Source organism: Lepidochelys kempii, chromosome 4 (genome assembly GCF_965140265.1).
Source record: "Lepidochelys kempii isolate rLepKem1 chromosome 4, rLepKem1.hap2, whole genome shotgun sequence".
Classification (NCBI taxonomy): domain Eukaryota; kingdom Metazoa; phylum Chordata; order Testudines; family Cheloniidae; genus Lepidochelys; species Lepidochelys kempii.
The window spans coordinates 34,124,930-34,145,236 of NC_133259.1; the positions used below are offsets into that span (position 1 = coordinate 34,124,930).

At 36.3% G+C, this 20,307-nt stretch overlaps 1 protein-coding gene across 1 annotated transcript in view; it reads right to left on the reverse strand.

Moving 5' to 3' along the window:
- Window positions 1-20,307, reverse strand: part of ZGRF1 (zinc finger GRF-type containing 1) — a 51,984-nt gene that overhangs the window by 28,966 nt on the left and 2,711 nt on the right. Inside the window, exons 3-16 of the mRNA XM_073343179.1 lie at window positions 19,508-19,584; window positions 19,333-19,413; window positions 19,137-19,193; window positions 18,037-18,222; window positions 14,606-16,973; window positions 11,983-12,062; window positions 9,936-9,944; window positions 8,208-8,297; window positions 7,601-7,786; window positions 6,148-6,329; window positions 4,646-5,274; window positions 2,471-2,641; window positions 1,526-1,710; window positions 938-1,125 (exon numbers count right to left, since the gene is read on the reverse strand). Of these exons, the coding sequence (XP_073199280.1) occupies window positions 938-1,125; window positions 1,526-1,710; window positions 2,471-2,641; window positions 4,646-5,274; window positions 6,148-6,329; window positions 7,601-7,786; window positions 8,208-8,297; window positions 9,936-9,944; window positions 11,983-12,062; window positions 14,606-16,973; window positions 18,037-18,222; window positions 19,137-19,193; window positions 19,333-19,413; window positions 19,508-19,528 (4,433 nt within the window). The 5' untranslated portion in view covers window positions 19,529-19,584. The remainder of the gene's footprint in view (window positions 1-937; window positions 1,126-1,525; window positions 1,711-2,470; window positions 2,642-4,645; window positions 5,275-6,147; window positions 6,330-7,600; window positions 7,787-8,207; window positions 8,298-9,935; window positions 9,945-11,982; window positions 12,063-14,605; window positions 16,974-18,036; window positions 18,223-19,136; window positions 19,194-19,332; window positions 19,414-19,507; window positions 19,585-20,307) is intronic.

The following is a 20,307-nucleotide window of genomic DNA, read 5'->3' on the forward strand; positions in this document are numbered from 1 at the left end:
CCACTGGCAAATGGCCAGGTGGAGTTTCAAATGGTAATGACTTTTAGTTACTACCAAGCTGGGCCACAATGAACTTACTGTTCTGAAAACGAAAAGCTCAATATACCACTATTAGTCACCCAGTCAACACTGGGAATTCTTATCTGGTGAAGAGGCTGCAGCAAGTTGCTGGCTAGTGAATTATCCCATTTTAATCACTTTAATGGAGAGAGCACTTGTAGAGGAGCTGTTAAATAGAAAATGCAATAAACTGAGGTGGAATTTTACTTGTCCCACCATAGTCACACTGCTAGGGCAAAGATCTGGGATTCAGGCAATTCACACCTTTATTGCTACACTTTGTTGTAGATTCATGTTAACATTCAGAAGTTTTTCTTTGCTACCTCTCTACTCCTACTCAAGCTGCCCTGTTTATGCATCCCTGATGCAGCTCTTCTGGCCATAGCATACCACTGAGAGCTCTGTTCAGCTGATTATCCACCACAGCCCCCAAACATGGAAGCTTAAATTCTGGAGAAACTGAATGGTAAGCATGCTTACCAAAGAACATTTCCAATTTGGCTTTATTGAGTGGATTTTTGTCAAATCCTGCTCAACAGAATGTATTTATGGGAAAAGTTACACAAATGGTAACAAACAACAATCAGAAGGGGCTTAAATGATTTATCAGATAGCAGGTACGCAATAACATTTTCACAAGACTGATGAAGAAAGCAAAGTCCTGATACTGACAGTATCTTTCTCAGTCTGAACTTCTGAAAATTTCCCCACAGAATCATTATCTCATTAGAAAAGACGGTGAACGCGGGCTAGATTCTCTGCTGGTATAATTCCACTGAGGTTAATGGGATTACAGCAGCAGAACATTTATACCTGGGTATTTACAAATGTTAACTCTTATAGTGCCATATGAAGTATATTTTGTACTCCACTATACCTCACCAAAAGCTGGCATTGCTCATAGATAGAAATCTTTTGACATCTGAGGTAAGCTCCAATACTCTTTATATCATGAAGCACTAGACTGGGTCTGGATTTTAGCTGTCCCGGGTTCACTTCTTCTATCCACTTGAAAAACTTACACTGGTCAGCTTTTGGGGCATCACAGGTATAAAAAAGGCGACCCTAGAACAAAGATAAGTCATCCAAATTTTATTTTGAAAATGAAAATCTGTAAATTTGCTAGCCCATATTGCATGCTATTCATATAAGAGAACAAATCTGCTTTTTCAGTATGCTCCATAAACCTGCTGGAAAACCAAGCAGCTTCGCAGAATACTCATTTCTGTAATTGTGTACTAACTGTGTTTCACCACTATCCACAGAATCTGATATTTAGCAAATTTATAGATTTAGAAACTCAAGTCTCAACTTAACTACATATGTGTGTAAATAAAATGTTTATAGAAAAAGATGTATTAATAATTAAATTGATACTAACACTGATCTTCACAATATTGTAATCCATTTTAATTTGTAAGTGTTAACAGAATATAATCTAAGTACCATAAAAAAGAAACAGCACCTTATTTTGACCTTCTTTTTTAACCATAACAAGCTTTGCTGGATGCTTGTGATTGCAAAGTGGAACACAGTTTTCCTTCCTTTCCTCTTGACCATCTTTCACTGAAGTGCAAAATGATGTGTTCACTTTGGAAAGAGCCTTGTGTAGCCTTTGTGACAGCTCAAAAAGCAATATGTTTAATTGCTCTTTACATAAAAAAGAGAAGGGGGGATTAAGATTACCATTAAATAATACTTGTGTACATAAATTAAGTAAACAAATGCATCTAAATTTGTTACTATCAACCTCAAATCTAGAAGGCCAATTTTTTCAAAGGTGTAAACCTGACGTCTAAATATGATACCATCTTCTGAGTGTGAACAATTAGAAATTTAGTTCCAACTACCTTATTTCCACAAGTCCCATTTAGGTGTGTAAATTGAAGGATTTACATATTAAAATGATTGCACTTGAAAAAAGTTAAGTACAAATTTTGATGTGGGACTTAAGTGGTATGTGGGCCTTGGGCTAGACAACAGCACAGAGGTGAATTTCGCCCTTAGTCTGTTTTTTTTTGAAAAATTGGATAAAAACAGCAATCAGTTTGAACCCACTGTTGTCAGAGTAACTAAGACACAGTCAAATCAGATAGAAGTTACTGTTCCCCACCATGAAAACGCACTACTTTGAGCAAAGCTACATATATCACGACATGGCATATGACGTTCTTTAAATAAATGGTCAAGGAGTGAAGAGGCAGAGGAGCCTAATAGTCACAACAATAACTAAGTATATGTCAGAATTAAGGTGTGTGGCCAGGAGAGGCAGTCGGGTGCCAAAACAGATAGAAATCTAATATTAACATAACATGGATATCACTTCTTCACTTTGTGAAATTTTAGAAATAAATTAATAGGTTGTAATTTTTTTTTATTTATTATAGTTTCCAACAGATGTCAGCCGTACCTGTCAAAGCAGCTGTAAAGATCTGTTTGTAATGAACATAAGACTGAAACACAGTAGGTATATATGTCTGCCTTTTAGGAAGATTAGTACATTTTACTTTATCCCCACTCGGAAAAGACAGCTCAGAGATAGATATATCCTGCAAAGTAACAAAATGAGGCATTAAAAAGCCTTGCCAAACCCTGATTCTCCCTTATTCTTTTTATAAAATAAGTAATCCCGAATGGGAGGAATTTTGATTCCTAACTGATATGCAAAAGTGGTCCGATTCACCTTCCGTGGGACTACCCATGTGTGTAAAGATAAGCACATACAAGTTTGCAGTACTGGGGCTTTGGACAGCACTTTACACAGTACTACCATGTTCACTTCCAGTATGCTAAACAAAGTGAAGTTCACCCCTGTACTGAGGGCCTGTACAAAGTCTATGCACAATCTAAGTGCTATTTTGAGAGCTTTAGTGGAAGTGAGGCATAGGCATGGTACAGTTCTTAGCACAGAGATGAATTCCACTCAATCCATGACAAGTACAATTTCTGCACTACAGCAAAACTAGTTTCACTTCTACAGTTCAGAAGACTTTTCGGCATTTCATTGTGCATATACCTTATTATCTGGGGGCTGAAATATGGCCTGCCAGGTTTGTACTTGGAAACAAATATTTTCACCAGTTCTCAAACATCTATTTTCTTGATCTGTAAACTGTAAGACTTTTGTTTTTGGTCCCCCTCCTCCCCAATTCAATCCACTTTTCACTTGTTTTAGACACTGCTTTTTGTTCCGAACTCAAACATCTCTATTTGTATTTCTCAAGAAGTTCTTAGTTTATTATACATGACTCCTAATTGGTTTGCTTTTAATGCTAAAATGGATGAGAACTCATGAAAATTAACTACTGCATTTTGAAATAATACTTTTCAAGCCTTAATATTCTCACTTCTGTGAGCAGTCTATATTAATAACCATAACCCCCAAGCTATAACTATGAAATATTAACTTTAAATCACAAAAAAAAATTATTTTTATCTTTCACATTTTCCTATTTTCCCCAATGTTCCTCCCTCCTTCTGCCACTGCTGTGTCAAAGGCAGGAAGAAAATGACTAATTATACGGGGGAACGATGAAACTTACTATGCATTTGACTGTATTATGTAGATAAAGTACCCAAACCTTGTTTTAAACAGATGGAATCTTACATTTGTAGTAACCTTAGCTGTCACTTACTACAGTAGTAGGTAAAGTGTGACTTTTTTTTAAGTTGACTGTCACTAAAGATTGCAAAAGCATGAAATCAGCCATTATAGTCTATCAAGTTAATTTCCCCCCTCAAAACATTAACTTCTTTAACAAACAAACTAAAAATGGCTCTTTTCTCTGAAGAAAACATGAATTTAAAAATAAATTTGAAGGGGAACAAAACCTAGAAAAATTGGAGACAATTTTCATAAAAACCACCTGAAATGTACCTATAAGTCTTCTCTGTGCAAAAGTCATATGTTCATGCACAAGGAAATACAGGTACAGCTAAATATCATTTGCCTATAGAATTATGTATTTCCACCTGGTATGTGTGTGCTTGCTACAAACATGTTTTCACTCAGAATAGCCAATTTTTGAAAGTGGCCTTGCCAATTCTGGACAAGACCATAACACCACAAATGGCTTCTTGTCATCCCCCGGCATCAAAATTCAGAGCGTACAAGTCTATATCTGGCAGTGGATTAGCCAGGAGTTCGTCATAAAACAGTTATCAGAATAAAAATGTTTGTACCATAAACTGTCTTTGTGCAGCAGCTAAAGATATAGAAAATAGTTCAATATTTAGCTCTAATATCCCAAAGGAGATCAGACAAATGCAGTTAGAATGCTCAGTAAAATGTTTTTCTATCAACAATAAACATATTACACCATTCAGCCTTGCAAGTTTTTACATGCCAGGACTTTTTTTAAACATAAGTAACATGTCCTTGATCTTTTCTTCATCAAAAGTGTGGATAAGTAGGTGTGTTTTTTGTGCTTAGAATGGTGAACTTTCATGACTATTTTGCAAGGATGTTTTTGATAAGACCTGCTCCAGATAGTACAGCCAGACATGCATCGCCAGTGGATCAAACATGTAGTAAGTGTACACAGTCTGCTTGAATAGTTACACACCTGGGTGCCTCCTATTACACCACGGTGAGTCAGCTGACCTAACACCTTTTGTGCTTCTTCAGCAATAGGAATCTGGTTTAAGTGCAGAGAAAGTATCTTCCCTTCTGAAACAGAATCTTGGCTGCTAAAATTTCGGCCGTGTTTACCAAGTATGCCTTTTATCATTTGCAGATGCATAGAGTCTGGAAGGCTTTTATTCATGGCATCACTCTGACTCTCTCTAGTGTCAGCAAGTGGCATTCCAAAGACATTGTCAGCACAGAAGTAATCAGTCACTTTCACATCTTCTCTGTTTTGAGTTATCAAATCACATTGAGCCGTGTTTTGATATTTCAGCCACTTGCTTTGTCTGTTTTGTGAAGTTGCATTAGAAAACACTGGCTGTATAAACTCCCCTTGTCTTTCTTCCAAGCACTCTACAGGCACAGAAGTTTCATACTTCTTGTCCTCAGGCCCAAAAGCACAGACAGGAAATGATGCTGACTTGTCATAAAAGTTGACTGTTGGAGAACCAAAGGATTGCTGGACTTCCTCACAGTCAATTACACCTGAATAATAAACTTCTGAGTCAGGAATCTCCTCAGTGGCAGGAACAGTGATAAGAGTCTTGAGAGGTTGCCATCTCCTGAACAGAAAGACTCCTCTATTCCTATAAGGCAAATATGTCTTTAGCAACCTGCTGCACCAATCCTTCAGACACCATATTAATTTTAAAGACACACAGAATAAGCAAAGTATTCCAATTTCCTCATGCATCTTGACTTTATCATGTCTGTCGTCATTTCAAATGTGATTCTTACATAATTTAAATTCCTATTTTCAAATAAAAATTTAGAGGAGTTGCACTTAAGAACTATATTCCCTAAAAATTGTTTCAGTACTCAAGCAGGATAGCCTCTACTACTGCAGTTACTAATAAATATTTGGAACTAATGGCTGGGTCAGCAGCATGCTTTCAAAAAACATTATAGATTGCAGCTTTAACATTTGCAAGAAATAAAACAATACCACAAAGTTACTATTGTCCCATGTGAAAAATAAGGTTCTGGAATTACAAGAATCCTTTTGCCCAAATTCAATATGAGAAGAAATAGTCCAGGTATTAATATAGTCACTAAAAGTAGGTTCAGTGGAAGAAAATTTAAAAGCCAGCAAATAAAAAAATTACTAAGAGTGAAAGCTTGGCTTTCAGCTTTTTTTTTTTTTAAATGCCTTATTATAAAAGGCATTTGATTTGTTGCAGTTTCTTACTGGAGGAAATACTCCAGGGAAAAAACAGAGTACATCATTGCTCTAATTAACTTACCCAGGCCAGCGAGATATTTTAGATAATTGCTATTTACAACTTTACAAAAACATACATGAGACCTGAAACAAATGACAGTTGAAGGAGCTTGGCATTTGCCAGGAAGCACTCAGAACATTTCAGGATCTAGACCCAAGCATATAGTAGCAGGTTTATGCAATGGAATTTATTCTGTGTCACAGAACTTCAAAGCTCTGCAGGCAAAAGTAGCATAACCTGTAATTATAAAGAATATTTTTCTCACTGAAAATGTATGCTGAATTTTCTTTGTCACTTGATAAACATCTGGATGTGAGGGACTTCTGTTCTTGTATGTCTATCCTATTTTCTTCACTCCTTGGAGTTGGGGACATAGAATCAGAATTCAACGAAGGAACCTGCTGCACTGATGAGAACACCTACATGCAAGGAAGCAATTTGTAAAGCTAAGTTAGGAAGAGAAACAAACGGGAGATAGTAAAAAAAACCAGTAATACTCAAAACATTGTTTACAACTACATGAAACACTTCCTCCAAAACTTTGAGGAAAGGCATCTAACAAAATATAACATGCATATTAGATACTACTGTTATTTCCATTATAGGAAAAGAGACCTAAAATAAACAACCTATTCACACCTTGTTGGGCTCCCAGGAAGTCCACTGTGTCAGTCCCAAATTAAAATCGGAATGAGAAGATGATGTAAAATTCAACATCGCTGCTGGGGGGGGAAAAAAGAGGGAAAGACAACATTCAGACAGAATAATCATTCTGGAGGTCAGTCACTATTACTTCATATTTACTTACGAGATGCACTGGGGATTGCGTTTTCAATAAAGTCAAATTTCTTTTGAAAATTATCTTCTGTAATAAAGTTCAGATCATCTTCTGTAAGACTTCTTGAGCCTGGGGACTTCAGAAAAAACTAACTTTATAAAGCTGATAAAATATTATTCATCTTTCAAAATAATCATTTTCATTTTAAATGGGAAGAACTCATTTCCAATCAAAAACTTTCAATCAAAAGCAAAAAAATTTGCATTAGCAATGTTGCAGTTCTGGAAATAAGACATATAAATGACTTTCCTCCAGTTTCTTCAGTACTGTAAGGGACACTGTTCTGGAGAAAAGGATGGCACAATATTCCAGGAATCTGAGACCAGATATTTAAGTCAGGACAATATGATCCAGACAGATTTTTTTTTCCTTCTCCTTGATTCAGGACTCTAAAGTACATCATATATTGTAACAGGACTGGGCAGTTACAGGTGCCACTGTCAAGAACAGATCAGAATAGAATGTTACACTCCTGATCCCCCCCAAATGAGTGAATTGTAAAAGGCCTTGGTTGTTTTCCTCTAGGAGGAATGTATTCAATTTAATACCCCATGTTACAAATGTGTGTGTTTCACTGATCGGAGACCTTGATTAGAATAAAATTAGAAATTCAGTCTTATAAACTCTTACTCATATGAACAAGGCCTCCAGCAAAGTAAAGATTTGTAGGATCAATCCTCATTATTACTCTTAAGCAAACGTTGTGAACACAAACTAACTTTTTTAGTTCTTAGTGATTTTGATATATTTATGGTGGTTTTAATAAACATTTAGGAGGAGAATTAGCTATCTTCACATGATGTTTTCTTGGATTAGACTAAAGAAAGACAACTAGAACAAACCTCATTTTACCTGTATTAGGCCAGTCACGATAGAACTGCTTGGTAAGTGGGGTGACAATAAATAATTGTCTGTTGTGAGGCTTTCGTGCTCAACAGTATCTGGGTATTGATTCCATTTTAGCTGTGAGTAGGGAGGTCTCCTCACTAACTCACTAGCCGCTGATCCTTGTACCTGGTGCCCTGGAAATTCAACTGGCTATACAACATATTGTGATATTATTAAATGAAAGCAAAAACTGTTTAGCAACAATATATTTACAGATAATCTGTTTCTGATTATAGAAAGGAAAACACAATTTGTTTGCTCTTACAATACTGTATAGGGCAAGCATTCACGCATGTCTCTGCAACTCAGCACAAACTATTTTCCACATCTTTAATTCAACAGAAAATTGTGACATTCTTCTTTCATTTAGTGAACTACGAATTTGCAATCCATAATAAACTGCATACAGAAAGTTATATTAAAATGCGAACAAATTGGGAGGCCTACGATGAATGTTTGTTAAATATTTTCGATTGGAACTTTACCCAGCATTCTATTGAAAATGGTGAACCATTATCTTAAATTTTAAAGACATATGGCATTGTTAGCACTTGAACTCCTTAGACTGTACCTTTGGTTGGTGGACAAAGGTTTCCTGGCCTGGTACTACAGCTAGGAGAGCAGCAACAGATTTCTCTCCTTTGTTGTTCATGGAAGATTGCTGGATACAAAGCAACAAGAGCAAATTGGTCAGACAGTGCGATTGGTTATTCTGTACATAGTCACTTTTGCAAAGGAGGACCTATTCTGGCTTGAAGTCAAAATTTGTTTCATGGAAAAAGTTCTGTATTTAACATTTAACCCGGATATAGATCTCAAGAGTTTTCTGGCAGCTAATATGTCTATACACTGGAGAATACTGTAACTCATGCCCACTGTTTGGAAGCCAGAAAACTCGTGGCCCCACTGTTGACTAACTTTAATACGCAACTTGTATGGGGAGAAACAGAAGAATGTGCTTAGAAAGATGCCTATTTCTGTCAGATGGAAGAACATGATAAATTTTAATTCTTGAGGGTTAAAACAAAGGGCTAAGAACAGTACTAGATAAAATCAACATAATGCAGGCAGGCACTGCGCAAATGTCATCACACAGTCTAACCACGAACCTCAATTCAATCAAGCACTGCAGCTCTTAGTAAAGTATGCTAGAAAGCAGTAAGAGAACTCTTAAATCGTGAAAATTTAAAAAAAAAGTGGGAAAATAGCAACAACAACGAAATGCCAGTAATAATACCAAGAGCTTGGGGAGTTGGGGGGAGATATCAGCATACTATAGCAATGGGAGTAGGCAGTAAGTATTTTGGAATAGGAGATACTTAATCCCAGATTCAGCTCCACTAGAGATCCTTTAACCATTTAAGAAGATATGACACTTCTTTTCTTCAAACTGCAGTGGGACCACTGGGGGCAACCGTTACCCATCTTTTTGGGCAGGCCCTATTTCATCACACTGTAGTATCCCATTAAAGATTCTGGATATGGAATTGTTAGAAACAAAAAAATCAGTCATTGAGACCGCTTTGCCCAGGCTGGGAAGGGTCAATGCAAGAGAATGGCTGATGGATAGGAATGTAGGAAATAGGGCAGTGTATGAAGAACCTTAAAGAAATATTTATCAGAATGATTGCAGCAAGCAATGTTATGACTGCCATTATTTTCAAAATTTAATAGCATTCTATAACATTTTGCTTTTCAGCTTCCCCATTCTAATTTCCAAACCAGACTGAAAATATTCACTTGTATGCCCAATCCCATTAATCTCTTACTAAGGTGGATGCGAACTTTATCAGGGGAGTGTGGGACTGTAACTATTGTTTGTTTTACAGCACTGAAAAGGGTGCCAGGCACCTCCCACTAGATCGACAAAATAAATGTGCTGCTGTGCTTAATGCCTTACAATCTAGTTTCAGGCAAGACAGAACAAAGCAGGCCCCAGAATAGTATGGTGTGAAGGAGGAGGATTAAATGAACAAGATCCCATGGTTAGCCATCAAAGGCATGTAAGCAGAATGATGAAACAATTGTTCTTTTAAATAGTCCTTAGATCCTTTATATATTAAGAATTGGAGCTGTAAGAGCATGAGATACATGTGTGTATACATGTCATTTCAGAGCAGAACCATTTGGTACATCATATTAAAGATGATAATATAAATGCAATGACATTTTTAAAATATTGAAAATTCTGGAATTTGTGTGTAGAATATTTCACTGTTTGAGGCTGAAACAAGAAGTGTGTTCTTTCACCCTGTAGGGCCAAACTGGTAAATTAATAACAATATCCTCTCCCGCTTACCTTCTCACCCTTCAAAAAATTAAAAAAAAAAAATTGAAGCAGTTTAAGTTTTCCTTAGATTAACTGTGGTAGGAAGGGCAGAAGTTCTCAGTACATTTACAAGAAAACTTGGCGTTATTAGTTCCCCATTTAAAAATTAAACTCGGTAGGAACATAAGAATCACCATACTAGATGGGACAAGTGATCTATCTAGACCTGTGTCCTTCCTTTAAAAGTGGACAGATGCTCTAGAAGAAGGTGTTAAGAAACCATGTAAGAAACAGAGAATAACCTACACAAAAGAGAAGTTTCTTTCTAATCCTAGGCATACTGCGGTTGGCTTTTCCCTTGAAGATGTAGCACTTTTATGGTATCGAATATAATTCTGAATATTTTATATAAATGTCCTGATAAGCTCTTAACCTAAATAATATAGTACAAAATGCAAGATCATGTATTTAGGGTCTAATCATGAGCACAGTTTATATCAGAAATTCTTATCAGTTGGAAGCAACAGAGGAGAAACCTGGGTCTGTAGGTTGATCCCAAGAGGATTACAAACCACCCATGCAGCTGTGAAAAAGGCAAATGCAGTCTCAGGATGTATTAAGTGAGGCATTTCCAGCACACACAGAGAGCAGTCTTAATGCCATTGAACAAGACACTGTTAAGACCTCATTTGAAATACTGTGCATAATTCTGTTGATCCATATTCTAGAACAGTAGTTTTCAACTTTTTCATTTGTGGATTGATAAATTTCGAATGGAGGTACAGACCCCTTTGGAAATCTTAGACATAGTCTGTGGAACCCCAGGTGTCCACGGACCACAGGTTGAAAACTGCTATTCTAGAAAGATGAATTTAAACAAACAGGTGCAAACAATAGCTCTAGGATGATCAGGAAAATGGAAGACATATGAGAGACTGGAAGAGTTTAGCTTATATAGTCTAGCAAAAAGAAGACAAAGGGGATATGATTACTCTTTATAAATACATCAGAGGAGTAAGTACCAGGGAGGTGAAGAGCTATTTAAGCTAAAGGGTAATGTTGGCAGAAGAACAGATGGATATAAACTGGCCATGAACAAATTCAGGCTGGAAATTAGAAGGTTTCTAACCATCAGATGCTTGAACTTCTGGAACAGATGCATAATAGGAATTGTGGGGGCAAACAACTTCATTTGTTGTGAGAGAGAGCTGGACAAACAGGGTTGCTTGTGACGGTACAAGACAGAGGTCAGAATCCCTGTGGCTCACTTCCGGTTTGTCTTATGTTCCTTAAAGCTCATGCTTCATGGCTTCAGCTAGCAGAAGGTGTCAGGAAAGGCTTTTTTCCCTCCTGTGTATTCTGGGAGGTGTGTGGGTTTTTTTGTTTTGGTCTCTTTCCCTAGAAGCATCAGGGGTTGCCATGACTGGAAATAGGATATTGGACAGTGAGTCTCAGGGCTCTGAAGTGGCACCAAGCATTCTCTCTCTCTCTCTCTGATACTTGGGCTGGCTGTTTCTTCATGTGCCCAGGGTCTAAGTGATTGCTATACATGGGTTCAAGAAGGAATCTTCCTCCAGGTCCAACTGGCAGTGACTCTGGGGTGATTTCGCCTTTCTCTGCAGTGACTGGGGGTGGGTCACTTGCTAGGATTATCAGGGTTATCTCTCAATCATTTTCCTGCCATTGTGAGTGTCCTGGTCACTGGTAGACCTCGGTCCCTCCTATTCTCTGCTTGTGACACATAAGAGTCTAATCTTCTGTGGCTGTAATACTATGGTCTAATTTTGGTTGTTGGGTTTCGCGTGTGTGTGGTATTGGTGGCCTGATATACAGTTGGTAGGACTAGATGGTCTGGTGGTCCCTTATGGCCTTAAACCTTATGAGCAATATATTTTGGCAATGAGGATCACAGGTTAATAATGTGTTGAATTAAAAGTATGTAGGTATATTACATTATTTGTTTATATTCCATCGCGCAGCTCAACCACTGTGGTTTCTCAAAGTATCAAGTGGATTTAATGAGCAGCATGGGAGCTGATTTTATTTTGTATAGGAACATGTACATGAACTTTATTACCATCAATTCAGGAGAGTCAAAGTAGAAATAAGATGTCTGCATATCTTCTGAATAAGAGACTTCAGCTAACTGTTGCCTAGCTACAAAAGAAGGAAAAACATAAGTCTTAGTTACAATTTCAATTCAATCAGAAAAAATCTGAACGTTTATACGTTTCTGATCCTGCAACCCTTACTCATGTAAGTAGTTATCCCCTTGAAGTCAATGGCACTATTCACGGAAATAAGATATTCAGGTTTGGGGCACATGTTTAAGAAAGTTGCTACCAAGTACCAAAAACTGCAGAAGGTATTTTAGCACACATACTTCTTGTACATGCTAATGTCAGTGGTGTATATAAAATAGTCTGACAATACCACTCCAAAAGAGGCGGATACACTGTCGATACACATTTAAATCTGCAAATTACTGTAAGAGGTCCTCTGGAGCTGTTACTACTTCATTCCAAGAATGTCAAATTTTTTTTAAAGCCATTTCCTGGGCTATTCAATGGTCATATAGAAAAAAACCCCCCAACATTACAGCTTAATACCCTATCCCTGAAGACACTGGCAACTGCTCATATAAGTAAAGTTAAGCCTATGTCTAAGTCTTTGAAGGATGAGGACCTTACTAATTAATATTTTTCTTCATGTAGTTTTGATATAAAAGCAAGTATATGAAAGTTTCACATGGGAAGAGACAAAAAAAATTGATTGACAAAAGATCCTAACATCTTTGGAACTAATCCAGTGTCAAAACACGCAGCTTCCTTTTAAAAAAAAAAAAAAAAAAAAAAAGCCAAACCCAGTGCTTTTAATGTAACCATTTTTTGATGGGGGGGTAGGAGGGTGGGGTGGAACTCTTCAAAAGGAACTGAAAAAGGACAGCTACATTAACTGAAAACTGCCAAAGTAAAAATGTTTCCGCTAAGGACCGAATTTGTATTTTTCTTTTTTTTGTAATAAAGCTTAAAGACTACTTAAACGATATTTAGCAATATCCTTTTTAAATAACTGAAAACAAAATTTAAATTAATCGAGGCCAGCAATTACAGTTGTTGGCACTTGAGGCTTGATATTTGCTAAAGTAGTTAGCATAAATTTTTTTTTTGGCTGGTTATACCTTTATGTCTGCTTTTTTAAATTATTTTCAGATTGTTGTACCACACTTTTCAAATTAGCATCTCTAATTCACCACTGAGTAATCATGTTATCAGGGCCCACTGCTAGAATGGGAAATCTGAAATAAAATTGCAATATACAACAGATATTGCTTTCAGATGGCTCAAGTATACATTCTCCTACCTGATTATACATTTTCCAGGAATTACATCTGTTCACCCAGTTGTAAGAGTTGCTTTGTTTCCTCAACTACCACTAAGTTCAGAATTGATCCCCCTTATGTGTTTTCTATTACATATGCGGGGTCTGATTTTTATCATTTTAAATCTTTGTTTAATATACAAATGACAATGGCTTGAGGAAAACACTGTTTATTTTAAATCTCAAAATGAAAGGAAGCCATCTTCAAAAAAAATCTTACTTCTGGAGATTGCTGTCCCTTCACATGTTGTGCTGCTCACTTTAAAAACATATTAGGGCTAAATACTGTCCAATTAGTTTAAATGGCAATGCACAAATAACTGCAGACAGAATTTGACCCATAATCAGATTTTCAATTTTCTTTCAATAATTTTAATGGTATACTTTGATAAAAATTGTCAAATTTCAATGCTTACAAATTACCATGTTGATAAGTTAAATCCTTACCACAGACTCAAATGTTAGTAGGCCCTGCTCTCAAATCCACTGAAGTCCATGTAAAGACTTCAATGAGCTTTAGGTCAGGCCTAAAAGCCTACTCACTGTAGCCAATAACTGTGATGTTAACTAATTATCAGTACAAAATGTTACTCTATTTGTCTTTTGTAGTTTTGTGTAACAAATCATCCATCTTCAATCCTTGTATTTTCTAGCTGTTCCCACATTCTCTGGCTTGGGGTGGGGGAGTCGACCTCCAACTTTCAGGCAATAATGAAGCATAACATTCTGCTTAGTCACTATTATGGTCATCATTTTTCCTACAGACTCTGTTAAAGGGCCCAATCCTATATCCACAGGAGTCAATGGCGAAATCCCATTGTGTTCAGTGATGCAGGACCAGATCCTACATGAAATTAACTGTAAAAAAAATTAAATTGTGAATTTTAATATTAGTGAAAAGTTATGACTAGCAGTTCTGGAAACGGAAGCATTTTATTTAACTACAGCACAGGTACAATACAAAGTGATAGTGAAAGCTTCCCCTGCAGTATGTTTCAACATGACCTAAAATGATGACTTCTAGGGTTGAAAGGCAGTTCAGTCTCCATGCCCATTCAATCCTTGTCTCCTCTGTTGAGACTAGATAAAAATAAGTTTGTTTGTTTATCTGTGCCAAGATACTCATGGAAAGTATAAGATATCATCTGTAGAACATATAAAACTCATACCAAAATTCAATTTTCTGATTGGAAATACTTTTTTTCAATAGAATTAAATCTTTACGGGAAAATAAAGCAGCCAGGTCAAACACTAATGTAGAAATCAAATATTTAAAAATGTAATTCCATAATCCAGTGTCAAATGGAATTTGACCTAACCTTCCAATTCTTCAGCTTGTTCACTTTTCTCTTTAGTAGTCTCTCGTTGATACAGCAAACTATTATTTTCCTCCATCATTTGTAAGCTTTCTAATGCTGTCTTATGTTCTGTCAAAGATCTTAAAAGAATAATGCCATTTGCCAACTCAGGAAGCCCTGAGGAATTATCAATTTGAGCCAAATGTTTCAAGCAATCAGTTCCCATTCTTTCACCTTCCCTGGCTTCATGGATAGAAGGCATGATGCTTGATCCATTTTCAAACTCCGTTTCACCTATTCCGGCTCCCTTTGAAGATGAATGCCCTTTTGTTAAAGGATAAGTGGCAGTTCTGGAAACCTGAGTATGTTCTTTATCTAATGTATCAAATGCAATACAATATTTACTTGTAATATACTGGCATGGGTCATTGGAATTGCAAGCCCTTAGTGGTAAGGCTAGTAAAGAACTAACTGGTTTAATGTCATCACCACTAGCACCCAAGTAATTTTCTAAAGAATTATCCTGGGAGTTTGTGCCTCCAAGATGTAGAACATCTCTTTCAGGATTTTTGTCCATGACAGAAGTTTGTAAAGTAGCAGGAATATATGAAATAATTTCAGTTTTCTCAAACTTGTTGTTCTTAGTATCACATTCATAATTACTGACTCCACTGTGCACAAAATCATCAGAGCACTTTTTATTCACTAGTAAGTCACTAACAGTACACACTGGTGAGAAATCAAAGCCTCTCTCACTGCCAGTGGTTTCAATATTTAATGTACTTGCACTCATCCCTTTTACAATGTTTTCAGCCTCTGAATGTCCCAGTTCAATCAAAGAAGGAGTTAGAGCATCTTTCACACTCTTGTCAAAACCTTCATAGGTTTCATCACAAAGTTTTAATGGCAGAGACTCTCTGATCTGATTATCATCTCTCTCTCCCAGCATTGCTGAATATTTGACAACTCTTTCCTCATTACTATGTAGCATTACTTCACAGTTCCTGTGAACCCTCCTCTCACCATTTTGTGCCATAGCTCCCTTTGTCAAGCATGCTGAACCCTGTGAAAACATATTACTTTCACATACTACTTTATCTTCTGTGTCACTAAAATCAAAACCATCCAACAGATTGAAGTTAATTTCCATGAACTGTCCAGCTTGATCACTAACATCTCCACATACAGTTAATTCCTCATTTATAGCTCCAGGACCAGCCCATGTTACGTCCCCAGAAATCTTAGACTCATTAACTACACTTCCTGAATTTATTCTTGGCAGAGGTTGACTTTGTGACTGAGCAGAAGAAACTGCTGAATCTTTAAGACTCTCAGTTACTGCATGTTCATTGGATTTGGGGAGATTTATTTCAAAGGTAATAGACTCATTTGTGCTTCTAGAATAAACCTCTTCTGAAGATGAGACAAATTGAATGTTACTCTCTTTATTTATGTTTGGTTCAGATAATACACAAGTATTTGGTTGGTCTTCACCAGAACTTTCATTAATAGTTGACAGTTGAATTGCCCAGTCACTTCTGCTGGATGCAGAAGCTTGAGAAGCTATTTTACAATCCCAGCTGTATTGCCTCTCATGATCTGATAATTTCATGCAACTGTAATTTAGCTCTTTTTCAACAGGCTGCACAAAAGCTGTTTCGAACTGTGAAACCTTTGCGTTGTAAGGGTCTTGTAAATCCAAACCTACATTACTTGTTTTGTCATGTCTCCTTTCTATGACTTCTTCATCACAAGATAGTTCCGTTGAATTTGGCAGCATATAAACATCCCAACAATTATTAGTTATAATTTTCTCTGTTGTATACTGGTGCTGTATATTCTTGGTGCTTTCTCTGTCAGAGTTATCCATATGTCCAGATAGAGTTTCGCTCTTTCGTTTAAATAAAATGCCTGTGCTTTCTGATGGCTGATATCCAGAAAAACACTCTGTGATTTCAGAAGGTTTTTGCTCTTTGCACAGTTGTGTTGGCTTGGATTTCAGAAGTGCTATAATCTGTGCTTTGCTCCTGATGTTCTGTGAGACTGCCTCACCATTGATTATCTGACAATTTGATTCCATCTGTTCAGAAATGGAGATGCTGTGGTTTCTATTGTGTATCACTTCTTTGGGAATGCAAATATAAGAAGTGGAAACCAGTGAGGAGACAGACATACCGTCTCTATCGTTACTTGCGCAAGCATCATTATTAGAGTGAGACGGTAAATTAGTTTTTGCATCCTTCTTGCAAGTAGTAGAAAATAAAGGAGAGGTGATATGCAACTGAGACGGAAAGGAAGACTGAGACCACTTAGATGAAGGGGATATTATTGCTGCATCATCTTCCATTGGCACCATTTTCTTTTCAACTTGACGTGGCCCCTGGAAGCCCTAAGAGAAAAGTTTTTAATTTTAATCTTATTCATAAATCAGCTTTTAAATTTGAAACCTAAACAGTAAAAAGCAACAGTGCACCTTTTATGCTGCATGTTCTTATCAAACAATTTGACACATTCATTGAACAATCCCAAATTATGCTTCTTTTGTATTGCACCCTTAAGAGCGGCAATGCTGCTAAACATAACAAATCTATTAAACCAGGAAAAAATAACTCTTGATAATATTACAGTCCCCCCAAAGCACAAAAATGTATCAGTACATTTAATACTGAAACTCTGGCATTAAGCCACTCTGTTCCCAGGCACTGCAACATATACATTATTGTGCAAACCATGTAATGTTTTGAGCCCCTCTGAAAAAAGGTGGTAAGAGAAAAATTGATAGACGTTTAAGGAAAATGGTATGAACAGAGACTGCTGAAATATACATGCATAAGAATTCACAGAATGATATGTATCAAAACAATAGACTTGCTTACATATGCTGAGCAAGGTAGTTTTGTTCATCTCCGGCAGCACAAATTTTAATTACATATTTTCTTTCCAATACATCTTACTTATTTCATTTGTACTACCCAAATATGTACTAATGCATCCACTGGAAGTTTAATACTCTTCATTACTACATTAATGTTAACGACCTGTAACTAAATCGAACCTAACATGCTGTAAAATAAAGCTGGCTAGGATGACATATTTAGTGTGAATTTAACAAGTCACGGTTCTAAATAAAATACTTATATTAATGTAGTTTGCAGCTGAGAATTATACTCAAACATTTTATTTTTATTTTCTTGTCTACACACACCTCACTTGATTTCACTCCACTGGAATTCCTCCCTTACATGCCCAAAACACAGCCTTATTCCTTGGATAAGCAGAAAGCACTAGGAAAGACATGAAGTTGGATGCAGGTACAGGGAATACACAACCAGGAGGAGGGAAACTGAGTACTCTGAAATTGGTTTTCCCTGACACTAGTGCAAATTAAGAAGTTCCATTAATGTTTTAAATTGTATATGAATGTCAAATATACATAAGAAACAAAAACATACAGTATGTTTCCTTTTCAAGCCAACAGGTAGATGTGGCAGAGATAGACCAGTGGGCTTCAAACTATTTCTGTTCAATATAGGAGCTTCTGTTTTCTTTGGCTGCTCACTACCACAGTTTTCAGTAACTTTTGCTGCTTCAATTGTGATCAAATATCGGTCACTTTCTAAGTCATCTCCAGGTTTCACCTAGTCGAGACAAAGAACAAAAGGGATAGTGTGTGTAACGGCCAGTGAAAAAATGACAGTTTATCCTAAATGTTGCAAAACGTATGCATACTGAAAGAATTTTTGTTTACAATATTGTCATAAATGAAAGCATAACACACAATATTCACTCTATCCTAGACAACTGGAGCAGACTAGATATGAAAGCAAACATTAGCCCTTAGTTTCAAATTATGTTTGTATAGGTTTTAATGTAAAAACTCCAATTTGCTCAGACTACTGAATACTGTAGCTTTAAAAAAAAGAAGTTTTTAAACATCTAGCTCCTTAAATCCTAATTATTTATATAGGTCCATCAGTGTTTGGCTGTACAATAACTCAGTAATACCAAACAAACAGCTCTCCACCTCAGGAGCTTGCAACATGAAAAGGTACTATACAGATCAAAATCAAACATGTAATGGTGAGAGTACATTGTAGTTGTAATGCTTTCTAGAATAGGTAGGTCTATGAAGGATTTTTTTTTCTTTTTGTTTTTAAAGAAATGGTGTGAAAGAATTACATACTTTAGTAGGAGGATATTCCAAGCATAGTGGGTTGCACAACCACATGCAGTGAAAACTTACTGTACGTTACTATTCATTATCCACCATAAGCACATTTGTCAGTTATCCACTGAATACATCTGCTATGTACTGCTTTGTACTGCTTTACATATAGTGACATACAGTGACATACAAACAACCTGTCCAGATGATTGTTTTCTAATGCAAAAATTTAACAGCTGCAAGGATCAGAACATTAGCAACGATAAGCTAGACAAAACTGTAGTGTATGGAATTTTGGATCATGTGAAGATAAAAGATGCTGCCTCAACTTACTATCCAAACAAGGATAAAAGCTTTTAAATTATTATAAAAATAATAAAGAAATACCTGAGATTTAACAAATACACTCTCCAAACATTGTCCTCTGTCATCAAATAAGGTTGCCTGTATCAAAATAGGATAATTTTAAACAACAATTGTGTTTCAAAAAGCAAACAGAGTGACACAAATAGAAGATGCAAGAGTAGTACTATATATGATACAGTATTAGAGTATCATACTGTATTAAACCTGAATTCTTCACCTTATTTCCTCCAATACTGGTCTTCAAAACTCCATCTTGCCATACTTTTGATTTCTTTGTCTTCTGATGAGTGTACAAGATCTTATTTTTAAAAAAAAAATGTAAATACAAATTATTTACAGTGGTCCTACATGCATATTTGAATTTTATATACAATTATAAAAATAAGACTCACAGTAAACTCCTGACAAGCCATTGCTTTGGTGAAACAAAGCAATCCAAAGGCTTACTGCAGATATTCAGATCTTCACCCTACCCAAAAGAGAGAAGGGCAGATTTGGAATTCAACTCCGCTACAATGCAAGTGTCAGACAAAAAAGACACACATCCAGTACTTTCCCTATAAGGGAGTGGGAAGTAAGACAGGGTAAAAACTGGGTGGTGGTTATAGTGAAGGAATTTTGGAGTTCTAAATACTCATATGGTGAAAATAAGCTAACAAAAATAAAAAATATTAGCAAAAACAGCATTTTTAGTACATATCAAGAAGAGGTCTAATTTTCAGAGGTGTTGAGCATCTTTAACTCATATTCATTTTAATGGAAGCTCTAGCTGATAATATTAGCACATCTCTGAAAAATCAGTTTAATTAATGTTTATGCACACTTTGAAAATTATTAGGCTAATAATTTTCAAACAGAAAACAACATATCCACTACTAACAAATTAAGAAAGACTTTCAAGCCCCTAGTGATTTGGTGGGGCTTCATTTTTGGTACCTAATTTTGAACACTACAAAGGGACCTGATCTTCTGAAAGTGCTGAGTACACATACTGCAAAATCAAGCCTCTTTTAGGTGTCTCAAGTTGGGCACCTAAAATCACTAGTCTCCCATGAAAATCTTGGCCTAAGGCAGTCAATAGTAATCAAAACTTTATAAAACATTTCCTCATCTTCAAACACTGACACACCAATAGAGTAGAAAAGTAAATGTTAAACATAATAACTTGTATTTATATGTAAAGACTTGCACT